At 38.1% G+C, this 16,839-nt stretch overlaps 1 protein-coding gene across 1 annotated transcript in view; it reads left to right on the forward strand.

Annotated features, from left to right (window-relative positions):
* rap1b (RAP1B, member of RAS oncogene family) overlaps positions 1–16,839 on the forward strand; it is a 53,640-nt gene that overhangs the window by 35,631 nt on the left and 1,170 nt on the right. The window contains exons 3-6 of the mRNA XM_039668316.2: positions 7,355–7,423; positions 9,017–9,073; positions 11,353–11,493; positions 13,561–13,704. Coding sequence (XP_039524250.1) covers positions 7,355–7,423; positions 9,017–9,073; positions 11,353–11,493; positions 13,561–13,704 — 411 coding nt within the window. The remainder of the gene's footprint in view (positions 1–7,354; positions 7,424–9,016; positions 9,074–11,352; positions 11,494–13,560; positions 13,705–16,839) is intronic.

A 16,839-nucleotide genomic window follows, 5' to 3' on the forward strand; every position in this document is an offset into this window, starting at 1 on the left:
ATATAACAAATTACATCCTATATTGGGGGAAAAAAACATATATCTTCTAACTATAAGAATTAGTTTCCTCATCTGAAAGAGCTGCTCTTCTTTTCTGTCCAGCATCCCTGGAGAACATCTGTCTCCAATCAGGTTGTTAAAGGTTGTGAGAACTAAACTGGCCTCTGGTTGGTTGCGATGCCCTTTCTCAAACATAGCTGAGTCACGGAAACAGCGAAATGACTGCGCCTCAGTACATTGGCATTTTCTATTCAGTCAGCATAATATATGTCAGAATAGCATGGTGAAACCACAAATAGTTCGGCAGCTCTTCTTCAGAAATTCAGTGGGTCAGAACGACAAAACCCTATGGAAAATTTCTGCTGCTGGCCAAGAATATTAGGCTTGAATTTCCACATTTACCCTGCCGTTTAAAAACAGAGCATGTTTCCTCATAAATTATCTCTTATCATTAAGGTCACCATTTCCTTCCTTAGCTCGTTAGCATGCTAGTACTAATACCGAACGTCCCGCTGACACCACTTTGACCTAGTTTGTTCCATCCCAGTGAACTCAAATGGCTCGCCCATTGGAGAGCAGCCACAATGGCCCGACCCACTCACCTCGGGGTCCAACAAAGAGCCCATTGCTTGTATGTGTGCCACAGGGTGTGAGAACCGTCCACCTCCATCCACTTCCCTCTCGGCGCAGACCTCTTTCAGCGTAAAGCACATAGACTTTTATTGTCCATTAACCCTAATTGGAGCACTATGGATGGGTCTGGATGAAATGGGCCACGCAGAGTTAATCGTGTTGTAAATGCATTCACATTAAGCTCCTGTCCCGCTCAACGCAGACAACGGGAAAGAGACAAGTCTGTAAAATCAGATCATTACTATGTGGGGTCAGCTTGGTGTCCTGTAATGGAGCTGTGTAGACTACAGTGGTCGCCCACTGTAGTGCCCCCAGAATAGATGGACAATGTTTTACCCTCATCAGCTGGAACGTCATTAAAAATAAAGTTTATCCATGCAGTCCTATTGGAATCCAGAGGAAGCTTATGCAGCGACTGTCTTCCACAACCAGGCACTGCACAATATTCTGTATTGCTCGGTAGCTCGATCCGTTTGTCATCACGAGGTAGGCATTTATGTTACACATGGTGCGTTCTATATACCCGACGAACCGTCTCGGACCTCGGATATGACGTCACGTCCACACTTCAAGCGTTCTATTTTGTTTTGCGTTTCCGAGTCGGAGAAAAAAATGGACGCCACCCGGAAAGCTGTTATAATGGTAGCACTGGCCGAGTACCAGGCACTTACATTAAAAAAATGTATTATGACTACACCTTATCAAAACGCAGCCATTTGAACTTGAAAATGTTCACTTTATTTAAAAATGGTAAAATTTACCATTTACCATTTACTTTATTTAATGTTTTTCATGTTAATCTTCTGTTAGCAACGCTAGTAATTGCACTCGCAACAACCGATTCCCATACCTACAGGGGACGCAGTAATACGAGTGATTATAATCGTCATTTAAAATACCAAAGCGGTTCAAAAACAATGAAAACAACTCATTCTTACAAGTCACAGGGCGCAGCCATCTTGAATTCCGAAACGGAATTCTTGCTTGGTGTCCTCACGGTTGTCCGACGTCCGAGAGGAGAAATCCGAGGAAAGGGGGCGTGTTGCTAGGCAACGTCTGTCGTCCGATTCCGATCTCCGAGACGGATGAATAATAGAACGCACCATTAGCTATGCGTGTAATGCGAGAATCGGTGGGCGGGGCTAAACCGGCTGTGTTGATCTTCTTCTGCGGGGGTGGGGTTTTATCCTCTTTTTATCCTCTATACGTCATAGTTCCCCACTTTTAAAAACGAGTTGTTTGCAGAGGCTGGTGTCAATAAAAGCTTTTATTGGACTAACAAGGATGTTTTCAGTTCTGAAACTTACAGGATATTCTTATAATATGATGACCTCTTAGATGTCAAAAGCTCAAGGAAAATTTGATTTCTCAGTTCATCACCCCTTTAAAATACAATACCAGGGCTTGACATTTGCTCACCAGCCACTGTGGCTAATGGTTTTTTAAAGTTACTAGCCACTCTGCATTTTCACCGGCCACAATTTGGACATCGATACGATGTGGAAAAAACTGCCATATAGATGCTAAACATTTTATCTCATAATTTTCCAGCAGGTATATTAGGCTGCTGTCACTTTAAGACTGTTTACTTGAATACTCGCCAAGACCGGCATTTTGACATTGTGACATTATTTTGTGTGTTTTTGACTGTGTTACACACCCCTGCTGAAATCCGGGTTGGCAGGTGTTAATGTCAAGCACTGTATATGTTCTGAATGGTTAGAGTAATGGTTCTAAAAATGCAGCTTTTGCAATCACAAAAATAAAATGACATTTTAAGATATAGTAATATAGATAGCAGTTATTAAATATATATATATATATATATATATATACGGTAGTAATGTAAAATATTATATTAAACCCTCATGTTTGGTCTGCCTTGAAAAGTTATATGTTATTACTCAATAAAAAATAATTTATCCTTGACATTGAAATAGGGTGTTTACTCTTTGACAATTCAGTAATGAAACAGCAACCTATATTTAGTTAGCTAAAGTTAGCTTACACAGTTAAAGAACAGTAAAGAGTAAACCACACTGTGGTCATGAGTTAGTAGCTATGGTAGGAAATAGTGTCAACATGTATGGCCTAATGGCATGGATTTATCTTTGGTCACCACGAGCGATTTCTGTGGTCTGTTTAGAGGTTACTCATATGTTTGTGTGTTCATGCTAGTACTGCACCCTTGACTACAGCAACTAAAACAAAAAGGAGTTGAGCCGTTCTCAAACATTGACTGGAACTGTGTGTTTTGAGGAACTGTCGTATGACCAGGCAACGCCCTGTTGGTCAGTCCGTCAGATGAGTTGAGGTAGTCCAGGGGAGTGCAGATACTCGGACAGGAGCAACAGGGTCAGCTTGTGTTCTAATGATGGATGGCCATAGCTAACACAGAGAGTCCATCTGCCCGCAGGCAGGAGCCGGTCCACTCAGATGGGCATTGTGCCGACTTCTGTGTGCGACCGCACATGCTAATGTGCTGTTGCTCATCGATAGCCTGAAAACAAAAAGTACCTTTCACCTTCCGCAATAGCTTTCGCATCTCTTTCTGCATATTCAAACTTTTATTCAGCAAGGATGCATTCGATTGTTTGAATTTGTCCCTTCTATTATTTTGAGCTTCCTATTAACAGTTCCCTCAAAAACATTTACAATGATACATAATAATACAGCAAATCAGCATATTGGAATGATTAATGAAGGATCATGTGACATGGATTGTGGATGCCATCACAGGAGTAAATTACACTTTAAAATATATTAAAATAGAAAACAGTTATTTAAAAATTTTAAAAATGCCTCATGTTATACTTTTATTTTTGATCAAATATATGAGCAAAAACATGCGGGGGAAAACGCACTTGCTCCAAACTTTTAGATTGTAGTGTATATCTATTAACTAATTTTAATGCAATGCATTGGATTGGAATGATTTATTGTAAAAAGTGGTAAACAAATTAAATCAAAATGTCTTGATTCTACGTTTATACATTTAACATTAGATCAAAAAGTTTATTTTTGGTTCTTTTAAGGGTCTTGATCAGCAAATTAAAGTTACGTTCTTTGTGAGGTGTTAAATTGCCCTGTGCTTTTTCAATACCCAAATGAATAATGTAATGCAACAACAAACCCCTTCTTAATTGTAACAATATAATAAGAGCGTTTTTAATATAAGCATGACCTTTACTAATCCTTGGATACCCCTCATCTCCACAATATTTGCTTTTTCACTTGAAGTGGCTGCTGAGATATCAGCATGCTGAGCGTGCCTGTGTGCATTTGATCTAATCGCTGCGAGCAGAGCAATGCACACACACACACACACACACACACACACACTCCCCTCGTTCACACATCCTCACTGCTTTTTGTTGGAACATTGTAATCAGTGGCCTCCATTGAATTTACATGCCTCGTTTCCACATCTCTCTCACCATATATGGAATTTTATTTTAGCCCACTGTGAGTGTGTGTGTGTGTCCATGCAGCAGGCTGTAGTTCAGAGCTACTGTAAGAAACGGAGCCAGAAAGTGTGTGCGCGCATTAGAGAGGCACTAGTGTAAACCAGCCAGAGAGAATGAGAAACAAAGCTGCAAGATAAAGGACTTGAGAGCATATGTGCCCAGCTGACTCTCTTACACATGGTCTGGTCTGTCTGGAGCACATCAGTTAAACCCTGCTGCATCAGCGGCACACATCACCTCACAAACCTCCTCCTAACCCCCCTTCTGAAAAGGCACACATGCACAATGTCCCCCTGCAGGTGCTCTGCGGCCCAGCAACAGCCTTCAGGTGCATGGGGCCGATGAAGGGTGAGGAACACGGGGATTGAGCTCCACCAGCAACAGCAAGAGATGGCTCACTGCATACTGTTACACAACGACTACTGGAATGCTCTGACTGAATACTCAGTTTGCAATAAACATTCTTTTTGGTTTGATCTGTATAGCCACACTCTTGAGTAAAAGGAAAAGGGTTTTTGTGTGTATGCGACATGGGCATATCAATGCCATTCAATGCGGAGACATGCGAACACTTTAGTTTAGGGTATAGGCTATATGCACGCATAAGTTCCGCATTTGACGCAAGGATGCTCGTCCGTTTCCGGTTGTGGAGATTTAAGCGGAGGAGAACCGAGGAAAACGGGATTATAGCAGAGTCTTCAAAATGTACTGTCCTCCCGTCTTTGAAACAAAACGTACATACGTTTAGATGTAATTTTATATATAGTTATGTTTATTTAATATAATTTAAAAAAGAAGCATAAACACAACGAGGGGTGTCTGTTTTATCTGTTTTTGTGACTAACGTTTCTTTAGTATAACCATGGAGTATAAAATTCACTATAAATTCTCGGTATTGCATTGGACTCTACGATCGGCGGAAGTTATCGAGCATCCTTAATCCTTCACCGGAAATACCGCCGTGCATAGAGCCCATTGGACCCTAATCTAAAGTGTGATACATTGTTTAAAAATTATTTACACGAATAAAAAAACTAGTCACACTACATGACATTTTACAAACTAAACTAACCATGCCTTGTTAAAAAGAGAATTTTGAATAAATTAAATAGGTTTCCTCATTTTTTTTAAGTTAAGTCAACCGATCACTTTTTACAGTGTGAGGACTTTCTGAATATAATTTCTTTCTTTCCCCCCCCCCCCCTTTTCTTTTCTTTTTCTTTTTTTTTTTTGTCTTGTGCCTGCATGTTGGTTGGACCACATGACCTGGATTTGACAGGCAAATGTTTTTCAAATATTGATAAGCAGCAAAACAGATTTTTTTTCCAAATGTTTTCAAAATATATTTTTGATATATTAATGCATTTTTTTCTTTAATATAATAAGGACAGTTGTCACCCTAACTTGTTTAACATGCCACCCAAAAATATTTCAAAAGGGATTTTAATTCAAAAATTCAAAAAACATTCTCATCATATAAGAGGTGTATTCAAGTTATTGTATGTACCGTATAGGCGATTATCACGCTGATACATAGTACCTTCCGGATTCTGTGATCTTTGTGCACTGCCACTTCCGTTGAATCAGCGATCTCGCTGGCGAACTGATGAAGGACTACACTAAGTTTATTTATACGGCATCCCTGGTAAATTAGTCTGATTCACTAAAGTGCCGGCTGCAAACAAACGTGCTACCTTGTTTTAATTTAAAGTTTTAATCCACTTCTTCCTTATACTCAATTCAGTCGGGAATCCATGAAAACTTAAGTAGGGTTGACGTTGTTGGTTAGATTTACAAAGTGGAACAGAGCAGTGACATATATAGCCTTCGTCTCAGCCATTGTTGAACTGCGTCGGAAGTGGACATCCTCAAAGTTGACAAATCCCGCCCATGAAACCCGGAAGCGTGATAATCCCCTATTGATGTGTACAGTCTGTTTGTATTTATTTATTTACGTTTAAGTTTTATATATATTTATATATATATTTATTATTATTTTGTGTGGAATAAATCAATAGATCCAGACCCAAAAAAAGAATTTTCATTTTGGGTGAACTATCATTTTGAGATCCATTTTATTCATGCTCGACAGATTTTACAAAAGACATCATTAGCTGACCATATTTGACAGCGCACCGGCACTAATCTAAATGCATCATTATTTCTTCACTCATGTTTGTTTATCTTGATTGCACATCGAGGCATTAGGTAAACAAATGATCTCTTTCTCACCAGGACAAAGCATCCTGTATGTGCGACTGCTTATACAATGAGATCACTCGTACCTCGTGATTGACATCACCTGCCTTTGCTCGTATTTCTTTCTCCCTATCAGTCTCTTCCCCTCCCTCCTTCCCATCCTCCTCCCACAGTTGATCTGCATCTTAATGCTTTTCTGTTGTAAATGCTTGTGTGTTTGTGTGTGTGTGTGGATCCCTGTCCAAACAGAGCCCTCATTAATGAATCAACCCAGGGTGAAGTGTGCATCAGAAAAAGGATGATCAAAGGTCACCCGAGCCGTGGAGGCCCTGAAGCCCCCGCACCTGTGGGCAGCATCGCATGATTTTCATATTCTCTACCACCCCTGCACTTCCTGTGAAGTCACGGCAAAGCTGATCACCCTCAATTCGGTCCTTTGTTTCAACACAATTATTCTTCAATCATCTACAATTTACCTCCGGCCTCTGGATAAATCGTTCTATTTTTAAACCGGTAGTTAAACGCCAGGTAACACGTCTCCAGGCAACATCGCAATGCTTTCTGATCCTTGACCAGCGAGTGCATGTTTCTCTCCTGCAGGGGCCATTTGCATAAACATAGACTGTGTCTTAAGAATTATGACCAACTAGCAGTCTGAGTTTTCGGTATCAAATTAGACCAATGTATGCTTTTATGTAACCGACTTGGAAAAAAGGTTATGAACAGTTTTAAAGAAAAACGGACTAACTTGTTAGACTAGTCTTAGCAGTTTTTGCAGGCAGCCCCTGGTCTCTTTCTATGTGAAGTGGACATTCTTTGGCATCATTGACCTTTTCAGGGCAAAGAAAACCATAATGACACGCTGTGGCTTGTTTATGTCATAAACAGGCGTAAAACCTCTTAGAGCCTTTCGAATGGAATTTCCCATAATCCACTGGAAGTGAAAGTGATTTTGCACTGTGTCAACATGCTCATGTTTGAGTATCGTAACGTTTAATGGGCATGTCTTTTTCTCTTTGTTTTTCCCTCTCTTCCTCCCTTCTCTCGCTCTCCAGACTGTTCAATTTGTCCAAGGGATCTTTGTGGAAAAGTATGACCCCACAATAGAAGACTCATACAGAAAGGCAAGTTCTTCATCATTTTTATTGTGCATCAGTTGTCAAAACAATGTTTTTATAATGGTTTCCAGACTCAAAACCCTATTGAATCTTTTCCTAGACCTTGACCAACACATGATGTACAGTAACATGCTGTACAGTTGGCCATTATCTCAATATAGTCTATGATTTTATTGTTTTTGGTTGTAAACTCAACCTAAAAATAGTTTTTTGTTTTTTACATATTGGGTAACCATGAAGTTAGCTATAGTACTTTTATAATTGGGTGAATTAAGTACCTTATATAATAATAAAGTAGTACATTATATCAAAATCTCATTGGATGAGCCATGCGAGCCACCAATGTGTAATAACTACTAATATATACAATTACAATATCCGACAGTGTTGGGGAAAGTTACTTTTTTAAAAGTAATGCATTACAATATTGTGTTAGTCCCTAAAAAAGTAACTAATTGTGTTACTTAGTTACTTTTTATGGAAAGTAATGTGTATCGTTATTTTTTCTCACCTGGGCTTGCTTGCTTGTTTTAGCAACAAAAAAAACAAAAAAAATTTCAGCTGTCAGTCAAGAAATGGGAAAACAAAGTAACTGGCATTGATAATTTGAAAAAGTAACTCAAATATTTTGTTGTAAATTTAAAAGTAATATTTTACTTGGAAAAGTAATCTGATTACATAACTCAATGCATAACCCTCAACACTGAGAATAAATATATAAATGCTATTAGAATTAAAATATAACAGTATACAGTTGCACATCAGTTTAATTCTATATTTATGTTCTAAATTGTTAAACAACCTACAGTTACACCTATTATTAAATGGCTCCCATTATAATCAATGAAGCTGTCTATAATCAATGAACTGGAAACGCCCATGCTTGCGTCAGATTTTTTTCAAATTGCACTGCGGGTTTATCATGACAGAATCTCTAACAATTGACACGTTTCTACAGGACGTATTCTGTCCCACCCTAGTAACACACGTCAAAGAAATGCTGTGTGTGTGTGTTTGTGGGATGTCTCATCGACCCTATGCCCAGACTACTGTGTGTTCGATGCTGTTTATATTTTAATGGCCTCAGTCCAAGGCCCTGAGACAAAAGCCGTGTCTAAAAATGAACCTCCACTCAAACAGTAAAAGGAAGTCCCTTCTTGACCAGCACCTCCCTTCCTCACCATTGCTTATGCTGCTGTCCCATGGGCACTTCCTGTAGGGGAGGCTTACCAGTGTTGAGATTTAATTCCTGTATTTTATATATTAAGTCATGCCTAATAAATATGAATTTCATTACGTTTAATAAGAAAATATCAACCCAGTTTTTAAAAAAATTTGATGTAGTTCCTCGCATACAATCAACTTAGATGTTTAAGTCATTTCAACTTAAATTACATTAAAAAGTGTGCTGCCACCTCAATTGGAGACCACAGGAAGCTGGCAGTGCTGGAATCTGCAGGGGGCATCCGTGATGATCGCTCAAATACAGTACAGGCTCATGTCATGTGTCATTAGAGGCTGTTTTTTAATGATGCAGCTGACAAAGCCTCTCAGTTTGTTGCTTGTCTCAGATTTTTTGTTGTTTTTCTGTTTTTGCAGCAAGTGGAGGTGGATGGACAGCAGTGTATGTTGGAAATTCTGGATACTGCCGGAACGGTAAGACACTTTGTGATCAGAACTTTCTTCGATAACTTGCAGATTACCATAAATCTGCAAGCTTTTGGTGTAATAAGCATTTGTATGTGCGAAAAGTACTGGTTAACTGTTAAATGTACTTCAGAAATAAGAATTTTTATTTTAAATACATACACACACACTGTAATATATATTTACAGTATATATATATATATACAGTATATATATATATCACAGTGTGTGTGTACATTAAAAAAAAACATTATTCCTTAAAATCGTATTAATATTGCTAACCCTTATATGAGATTGACTTATTTAATTGAGGAATAATGTGTGTATTTTTTTACAGACTGTGGTTTAAAGCAAACAAGTTGTTAAATGCTTTTTTAGTAAAGTATATTGATCAGCCGATGAGTCAAAAACTGATGAGTCTTCTAATGAGTGTTCAGCTAGATGCTTTGATAAAATAATATATGTGTATATAAATCTGAACATAGATGTAATGATTTTTCCATTTACAAACAATTACATTGCAACTAGTGTTTAAATTTCCCTTGACGTCAGAGCCAAGATAAAATCTTGTTTGGTATCGGCCAGCGTCAGTGCATTAAGTCATCCATGTTAACTTTTAACCAACAACCTGGAGATTAAATAGATAGTTTGAATTCAAAGGTAGCAAATATTGAGAGAAGATTGCAGAGAAAACAAAAAAAATATTTTTAATCATAAAATTGCTCAACGTAAAACAGATGACGAGAGAGAGAGCAGCTTCTGAGTGTGTGTGTCATGACTTTAGCACTACTGAGTGTGTTACTTGGCCCCAGTCTCCCCCTACTGTAAGCTAAATGATGAATAATACATGTGCATCTTCATGGCCGTCCTCATCTCATACAGGTGCAAGAGGTTACAGAGCATTTTTGGCCCCTGTGGAGGATAAGGACATATTTCCAGTTTCACAAGCCCCTGTTTTACAATTTGAGTTGTAGTGACAGATGGTGAATGTTGTCCTTGGGCTCTCTGCCCCAGAATGGAGCCATGGTCAAATGAAACCGAGCCAAAGAAGCTGAGAATATTACTGTCAGAGATGTCAACTACAAATTGGCTGCAGTTTTTGTACAGTAGGATTGGCACTTTCTCTAAAATGATTATTATTAAATCGAGTGCTAGTTGCACTCAATAACATAATCTTAATTAAATCTTGAAAGTAGGTGAGAAAGTCAAGAGTTCAAGATGAGAGCAAGAGAAAAATGCACTTAATTTCTTGTGTAATGCCGAACTAACTTATGGCTAGTTTAAGTCAATCTGCAAATGATATACACAAGTACCACAACTATAGAGATAGTTCATCTTAAAATGAACACTCAGGCATCATTTACTCACCCTTGTGTTGTTCCGAACCTAAATGACTTTATTTCATCTGTGGAGCACAAAAGAAGATGTTTTGAAGAATGTTCAGAGAATGTAATGAAAGTAAATGGTGACCAACATCTATCGATCTCCAAAAAGGATAAAAACATTCTTTATCTGTATTTCATGGATGTAAGATAGACAGTACAGTGAACTTTGAGTTTGTTTGTGTGGATTTTCTCTCAACATATCCAAAGCTCATGCCCACTCACTTGCACGTTTAATGAGACACTGTTGTGTCCTCTAGAGAGAAAGATCATTATTTCTCCTCCCTAGCTTTCCTTCACATATTACACGTTACCTTTGACAACCATTTTCATTCTCCACGGGTTTCAGCAGCTCTGGCCACATTCAGCGCACTGACCCATAGGAAATAAAGCTGCGGAGCTACTGATGTGCCTCTGGCCTCATTAACTTAACAGGACAGGACTGTCTATCTGAGCTAAGATTCATTCAAAACCGCAATGTGAAAAATGTTCTCAAGTTTATGAACGTCGGTTCTGCATGTGGTGGTTCAAAATGAAGGAGAGACCCACTCTTGTGTTGTTTCTTTTGTTACCGAATCAAAAGTAATCAAATTTGAAAGGGAAATGAAGGGAAGTGAACATTGGAAGTGAGTGCAAAGGGAGTCAGTAACAATCAGTACTAATAAGATGGTTCATTAAAATCAAGTGTTCAATAAAAGTCTCATCAAAAAAATATTGTACATTGCCCCTGATATAATAACTAATATAAAACACATTTTTGCACAATATGTTGGTATCTTATCGGTTATTAAAACCTCTGCACTGACTATTTATCTTTTGGAGTGTTTTAGATGTTTTTGTCAGTACCTCAACAACTCCTCCATACACTATCTGAACTCATCTTTGTCCTCTTTCTCTCCCACTCAGGAACAATTCACAGCCATGAGGGACCTGTACATGAAGAACGGCCAGGGCTTTGCACTAGTATACTCCATAACAGCACAGTCCACCTTCAACGACCTGCAGGACTTGAGAGAACAGATTCTGCGGGTCAAAGACACCGATGATGTGAGTCGTCCCTTAATCTTCAAGAACTCCATCATGTTCACGCACCCCTCAGTGTCTGCTGCCCTATACCTTTAGCTTTCAGCTTAGCCTGTCGTCAGCACCAGTATCTCCTTTTTCACACCCACCCTCAGCCCTTTGTCAATAAGGGTGACCTTTCAGCTGTGAAGAGCCTTTGTTGACTTTGTATAAGGGCTGGGTTTTTCTCTTCTTGTCCACCTCTCTCTGTTTGATAGTTGCCGTTTAGTAGCTGAATTATTTTCATAGTTTTTTGCTTTATTGTGTTTTCATATACAGACAAATATTCTGGTTGCTAGTTTGCTTTCTTGTTTGTAATGTTATGTGTGACCACTTTTTTAAATATTGCAGAAAAACCCTGCCGATCCTCATGACTGTGGCCACGTTTACACAAAGCCGGGTATTTAGCGAAACGAATATTTTCCCCCTCTCCGTTTTCAAAAATAACATCGTTGACACACCCGCATAAATACGCCGTTGAGCGCCATCATATCTATGCCAAACCTATGGACGGCAGTGTAGGGAGAAGGATAAAGTCATGCAAGCCAATCAGAATCCTCAGAATCGACAAGAGAGAACCTAAAACGCCAATTCTCCCAGTTCACACGACAGCACATAACCGGCGTTTTCAGAAGTCTCCACTTTGGCGGGAGTTTTTAGAAATAATCGTTTTCTGTAATAAAAACGGGGTTTTCGTGTAAACGAGAGGCCAAACCGCAGGGAAATATCTGCGTTTTCACTTCATGTAAACGGGCCTGTTTGTCTAGCAGTTTTGTAATTCCTCGTCTTTGGTCATTTTAGACAAAAAAAAGGGGGGGGGGGGGGTCTACAAATCAGCTACTATGAAGTAGTCTTTGATAATGGTTATATGTAGAATAAATATTATTGAAACTAAATATAGTACATTAATTTCGTAAAATAATTATGCGCTTGTCTCTTCCAACTGCAAGTAGAGGATTACAAGTGTGACTCCTAAGTGAGGAATACTAGAGGGTTAAAATATTGCATAGTTTGACCTTTTTCTGACAATGCAAGGTCAATTCAGTTTCTATAATGACACGTGTACGACTCCCCCAAAATCCGGATCCATTTTTTAAATCACATCATGAACAAATTCAATCTTCAATGCATGTATCAAACTGACTTAAAATCAACAACTTTTATTGAAAACGACTGATTTCCGGTTGTTTTTAGACTCCAAATAACTGTGTGTGTGAAATTCCCTTAAGATATAGTTTCTTTTGTCACAAAAATCCGACTAGGCTTGGGTTGAATTGCAGCCAACTTTGTTGAGCGTGGGAGGAAATGAATCCCAGTGCAAGGTGTGTGTGTGTAGGAACTCATTCTAAATGGTTTCTGAGAAAGATGATAGTGTGATGACCACAGTTGACCTGCACTATTTCTGTCCACTTCCTCACCTCAGCTGATTTAACACAGGACGTTTCAGTTATTTACACGGCTAGCTGCTTTGGTTGTTCGCGTTTACGCTACGTGTCAGTTTCCGTGTTCCTTTGAAAGTATCGGCCGAAAATGAATGCAAATGCTGTGTCTCATGGTTTCACTTCTGCTTGGATATCTGGACTGTGTTTCGTTTGAAAAGCTGAGAGTTGTGTGGGATTTTTAGTGTTAAATGCAAATATGATTGCATCAAGAGCTTCGAGGGGTTTCTTCTATCTCTTCTTTTGACCTTTTTTTGTGGCTTTCTTCAACAGCTGTAGCAAACTCTTTCCCCTCAAGAATGATTTCTGCTAATGTAGCAATGCCTGTTTCTGCTAATGTCTCTAAATAGCTCCCTGGATGAAAAACTAATAAGCATTTGTACATCAGGAAATCATGACCGTATGCACTTATATTTTAACTATTGTTTTTTTTTTTTTTTTTTTTTTGCTAATCTAATCAGCTACTTTATTACTTCTCAGTGGTGTGCTGAAAATGCTAATTAATTGGCACTGCTTCTCAAATCCACAATGACTAGCTTTGTTCTAATCCCTTAACCATTGAATTACAGTATTATCTTATTTCTGTAAACTCAGTCGAAGCGTTTCCTTTCAGGTGCCGATGATCCTGGTGGGTAATAAGTGTGATCTGGAAGACGAGAGGGTGGTCGGGAAAGAACAGGGCCAGAATCTCGCCCGCCAGTGGAACAGCTGTGCTTTCCTGGAGTCCTCTGCAAAGTCCAAGATTAACGTCAACGAGGTGAGTCTGATTTGATGGAAACGATCAAGGCATCTCTTTACCTATTATGCTACAAAAAGTCCAATTTCTCACGTTAAAGTTGTTTTTACAATGCATTCCAATATTTGTTTATGAGGGTACATGGCTACTTTTGAATTGCCATCAATGGGCAATGTTTTTTTGATGGTGTAGTTACAGTATCTACCAGCAGGGGCACTTTTTTTTTTTTTTACTGAAAATGTAATATACCGGTACATTTTTGTTTTTGTACAAATGAACTTACCTTTGTGTATACATAAAAAAAAATGTAAAATTAATTTAAACTGAAATTCTTTTTAACTAAAAAAATTAATGAAATGAAACATTTATTTTGCACAACATTTTATATTTTATTTTACTTTATGACCTAAGACCTATAACCTAAAGTTTTTGTTATCATAATCACAGATTTTTTTTCATACAGTTTTGCGAAATCCTCATATTTAAAGCTATTGCATTATTGCTGTCTTAATATTTTTTTTTAATAAATACATTTAATTTAGAGAATTTAGAGGTGAATCAAAGAAAAGCTGTCATATTCCTTGATAAGATTAATTTATATATATATATATAGTTAAAGTTCAGTTATTTCACTTAAATGACAATGAAGATTACCTATTGATTGTCATTTACGTGAAATTACTGAATTTAAATATACAAGCTTGAAAAAATGATCATTCTAGAAGAAAGTTTCAAATGGCACTTAGAGGGTTTTGCATCTGAACTCTTCTTATATAAACCCAAACGTTAGGTTAAAAATGTAATTAAAAAATTGAATCCAATTTTAGAGTGTATGTACACTTATAGAGGCTGTGTATGGGCATGATTTTTCCCCAGTGTTTTCAGTTCAGGTCAGGCTTGAGTTGTCCTCTGTCATGCCTGTGCTGGCGTCACCATGGAGCTGCTCTTCTCTGCTGGGGTCTCAGAAGAGTGTCATTGTCAGCTAGTGATATCTCTCCATGAAAGCGTAGTCACACATTAGCAAAACAGGCTGTCAGCTGCGGCAGCCAGACACAAAACACCCTTTTGTGAGCAGAACGATTCTGCCTACATGACACAGTGCTGCTTTGAGTTCAGTCAGTTAGAAAGTCCAGTTGACTGTGCTTGCTTGCTTCTCCTTACAAGATGAGTTATATGAAACCCATGTGCTGAGCTGGAGTATGTCTTGTAGTTTATGAGGGGTTACTGCAGGGCAGAAGGTGATGATTTGAGGTGTTCGTCTTTTTTTAATGGCGCTTTGGCGTTGCTTCAGGATTATTCATTTACTCATGTCAAAGCGCAGGCCTGCGTCATCATCATTAAAGTCATCTCCTGTAAGCGAAATCCAGATACCAAGCTTATTGAGCTCTCAATAAGATAATGAGGAACTTTAGTAGAGAGTGACCAGTCAAAGTGATTCATTACGTTCAGTTAACACAGCCAGGGTGCTTTTTTTCTCTCACACATTCTTACATGTTTTTTTGCAGTCTCAAGGTCCAACAGGCACTTTTTGTTCATTTTTTAAGCCCAAAGGTACTAAAAATCCACTAATAATCATTACGTAATTTCACGACAGTAAGAAACAGTACAGTTATCTGTCAATATTTTAGTGTAAAATAACTGAATATGCATTAAGCATTTAAATATTAAGACAATCCAATATCTTATATAGGAGTGTTTTGCAATTAATGTTAAGAAAATAGATCATGGTAACAAAATGGTATAAAATAAAAAGTGCAAATAGTTAGTGCTGTCAAATCAATTAGTCGCTTCTAACATAAAAGTTGACTAATGTATAAACATACCCATATATATATACAGTATATATATATATATATATATATATATATGGGTATATTTATACATCTATTAAATGATTTTACAGCACTAGTTTAAATGTTATTTTGTTTTGTTTTGTTCATTTGTACAAGTGGCATATAGAGTGTTGATATTTAGTATATTTTTTTCTGTATTTGGCACTTTCCTTTGTTCAACAACAGTTGGTTCTGTTTAAAACTATTTTCAGTGGTAGAGCTAAATATATTCTCAACACAAAGTCTAAGTTGTGCAAGTTGCTTTGAAAAGTTGATCGTCATTGACAAAGCAATGCAAAAAGCTAATTGAACAGGACATGACAGGATTAGACAAGAAATTTGGTGCTGGCGGGGCTTTCTCTCTCGCTTGGAATTGTTGCTATGGTCAAATCTTTTCATTTATCCACTTTCCATTCAATAAATGAAGGGGGAAAAGCCATTATTGATTTGATGGGGTTCAGGCAAGCCCATTTGCTCTGTTAATCTGCACAAGTTTGCTACTTTGTGCTTATTGTCAAAACCTTTTAGCAAGGTGCAACCGGTTGTTCTGCATCCGTTTATCTGGCATATCTGAGATCATCTGTTGTTACGTATATCGAAGCATGGATTATGAGCTTATCCTTCTCAGTTCACATCCCAAATCTGCTTCTATACACAACACATGTGGCAGAGACTTGACTACAAATCCTGCTGCATTGCCAATGTTGTTTAACATGTTTCAGTCTGCTACGGTATCTCTGGTCATTGCATAAAAGCTGCAGATGTTGTGTGGAACTGATTAATGATGATGGAGCTGTTGTGTCTCCTCTGGGAGCTGAACATCTGTGAGGGGAAGTGTCCACTCCTCTGAATGAGTGATTTCTCTCTGTTTCGGTCTAGAAGTGGAGTATTTTTCCCAGTTTGGGAGCCAAGTAGACACATTTCATTAGTTTGTAAAAACACCACCTGAATATGCTTTGCATTAAGAGCTGGGAGCTTGGTTTTAATATTTTCGCTGTAAATGTGATCTTATTGCTAAAATAATGTTTTTTTTCACATGCTGTATCATTAGACATGCAAATTAAATAGTATGATGTAGTATGAATCTGTAATGTGACATGTATGAGGGAAACAGGGTATTCAAAGTGATAAAATGCAGGGTAGACGACGTTGATTTTATCCATCCATTGGGAATTTATTAAAAAGTTGGATCGCTGGATCATGGTCTCACAGGTGGTTGTAGGAGGGGTTGAGTGTCGACAGCCAAAAACGTATTTTTGTTTTGTTCTGTTCTGTTTTCATTTCATTTCGTTTAGTTCTGTTTGTTTTTTTTATTTGATTGTTT

The sequence above is a fragment of the Pimephales promelas genome, chromosome 24 (assembly GCF_988280905.1).
Source record: "Pimephales promelas chromosome 24, fPimPro1.hap1.1, whole genome shotgun sequence".
In the NCBI taxonomy this organism is placed as follows: domain Eukaryota; kingdom Metazoa; phylum Chordata; class Actinopteri; order Cypriniformes; family Leuciscidae; genus Pimephales; species Pimephales promelas.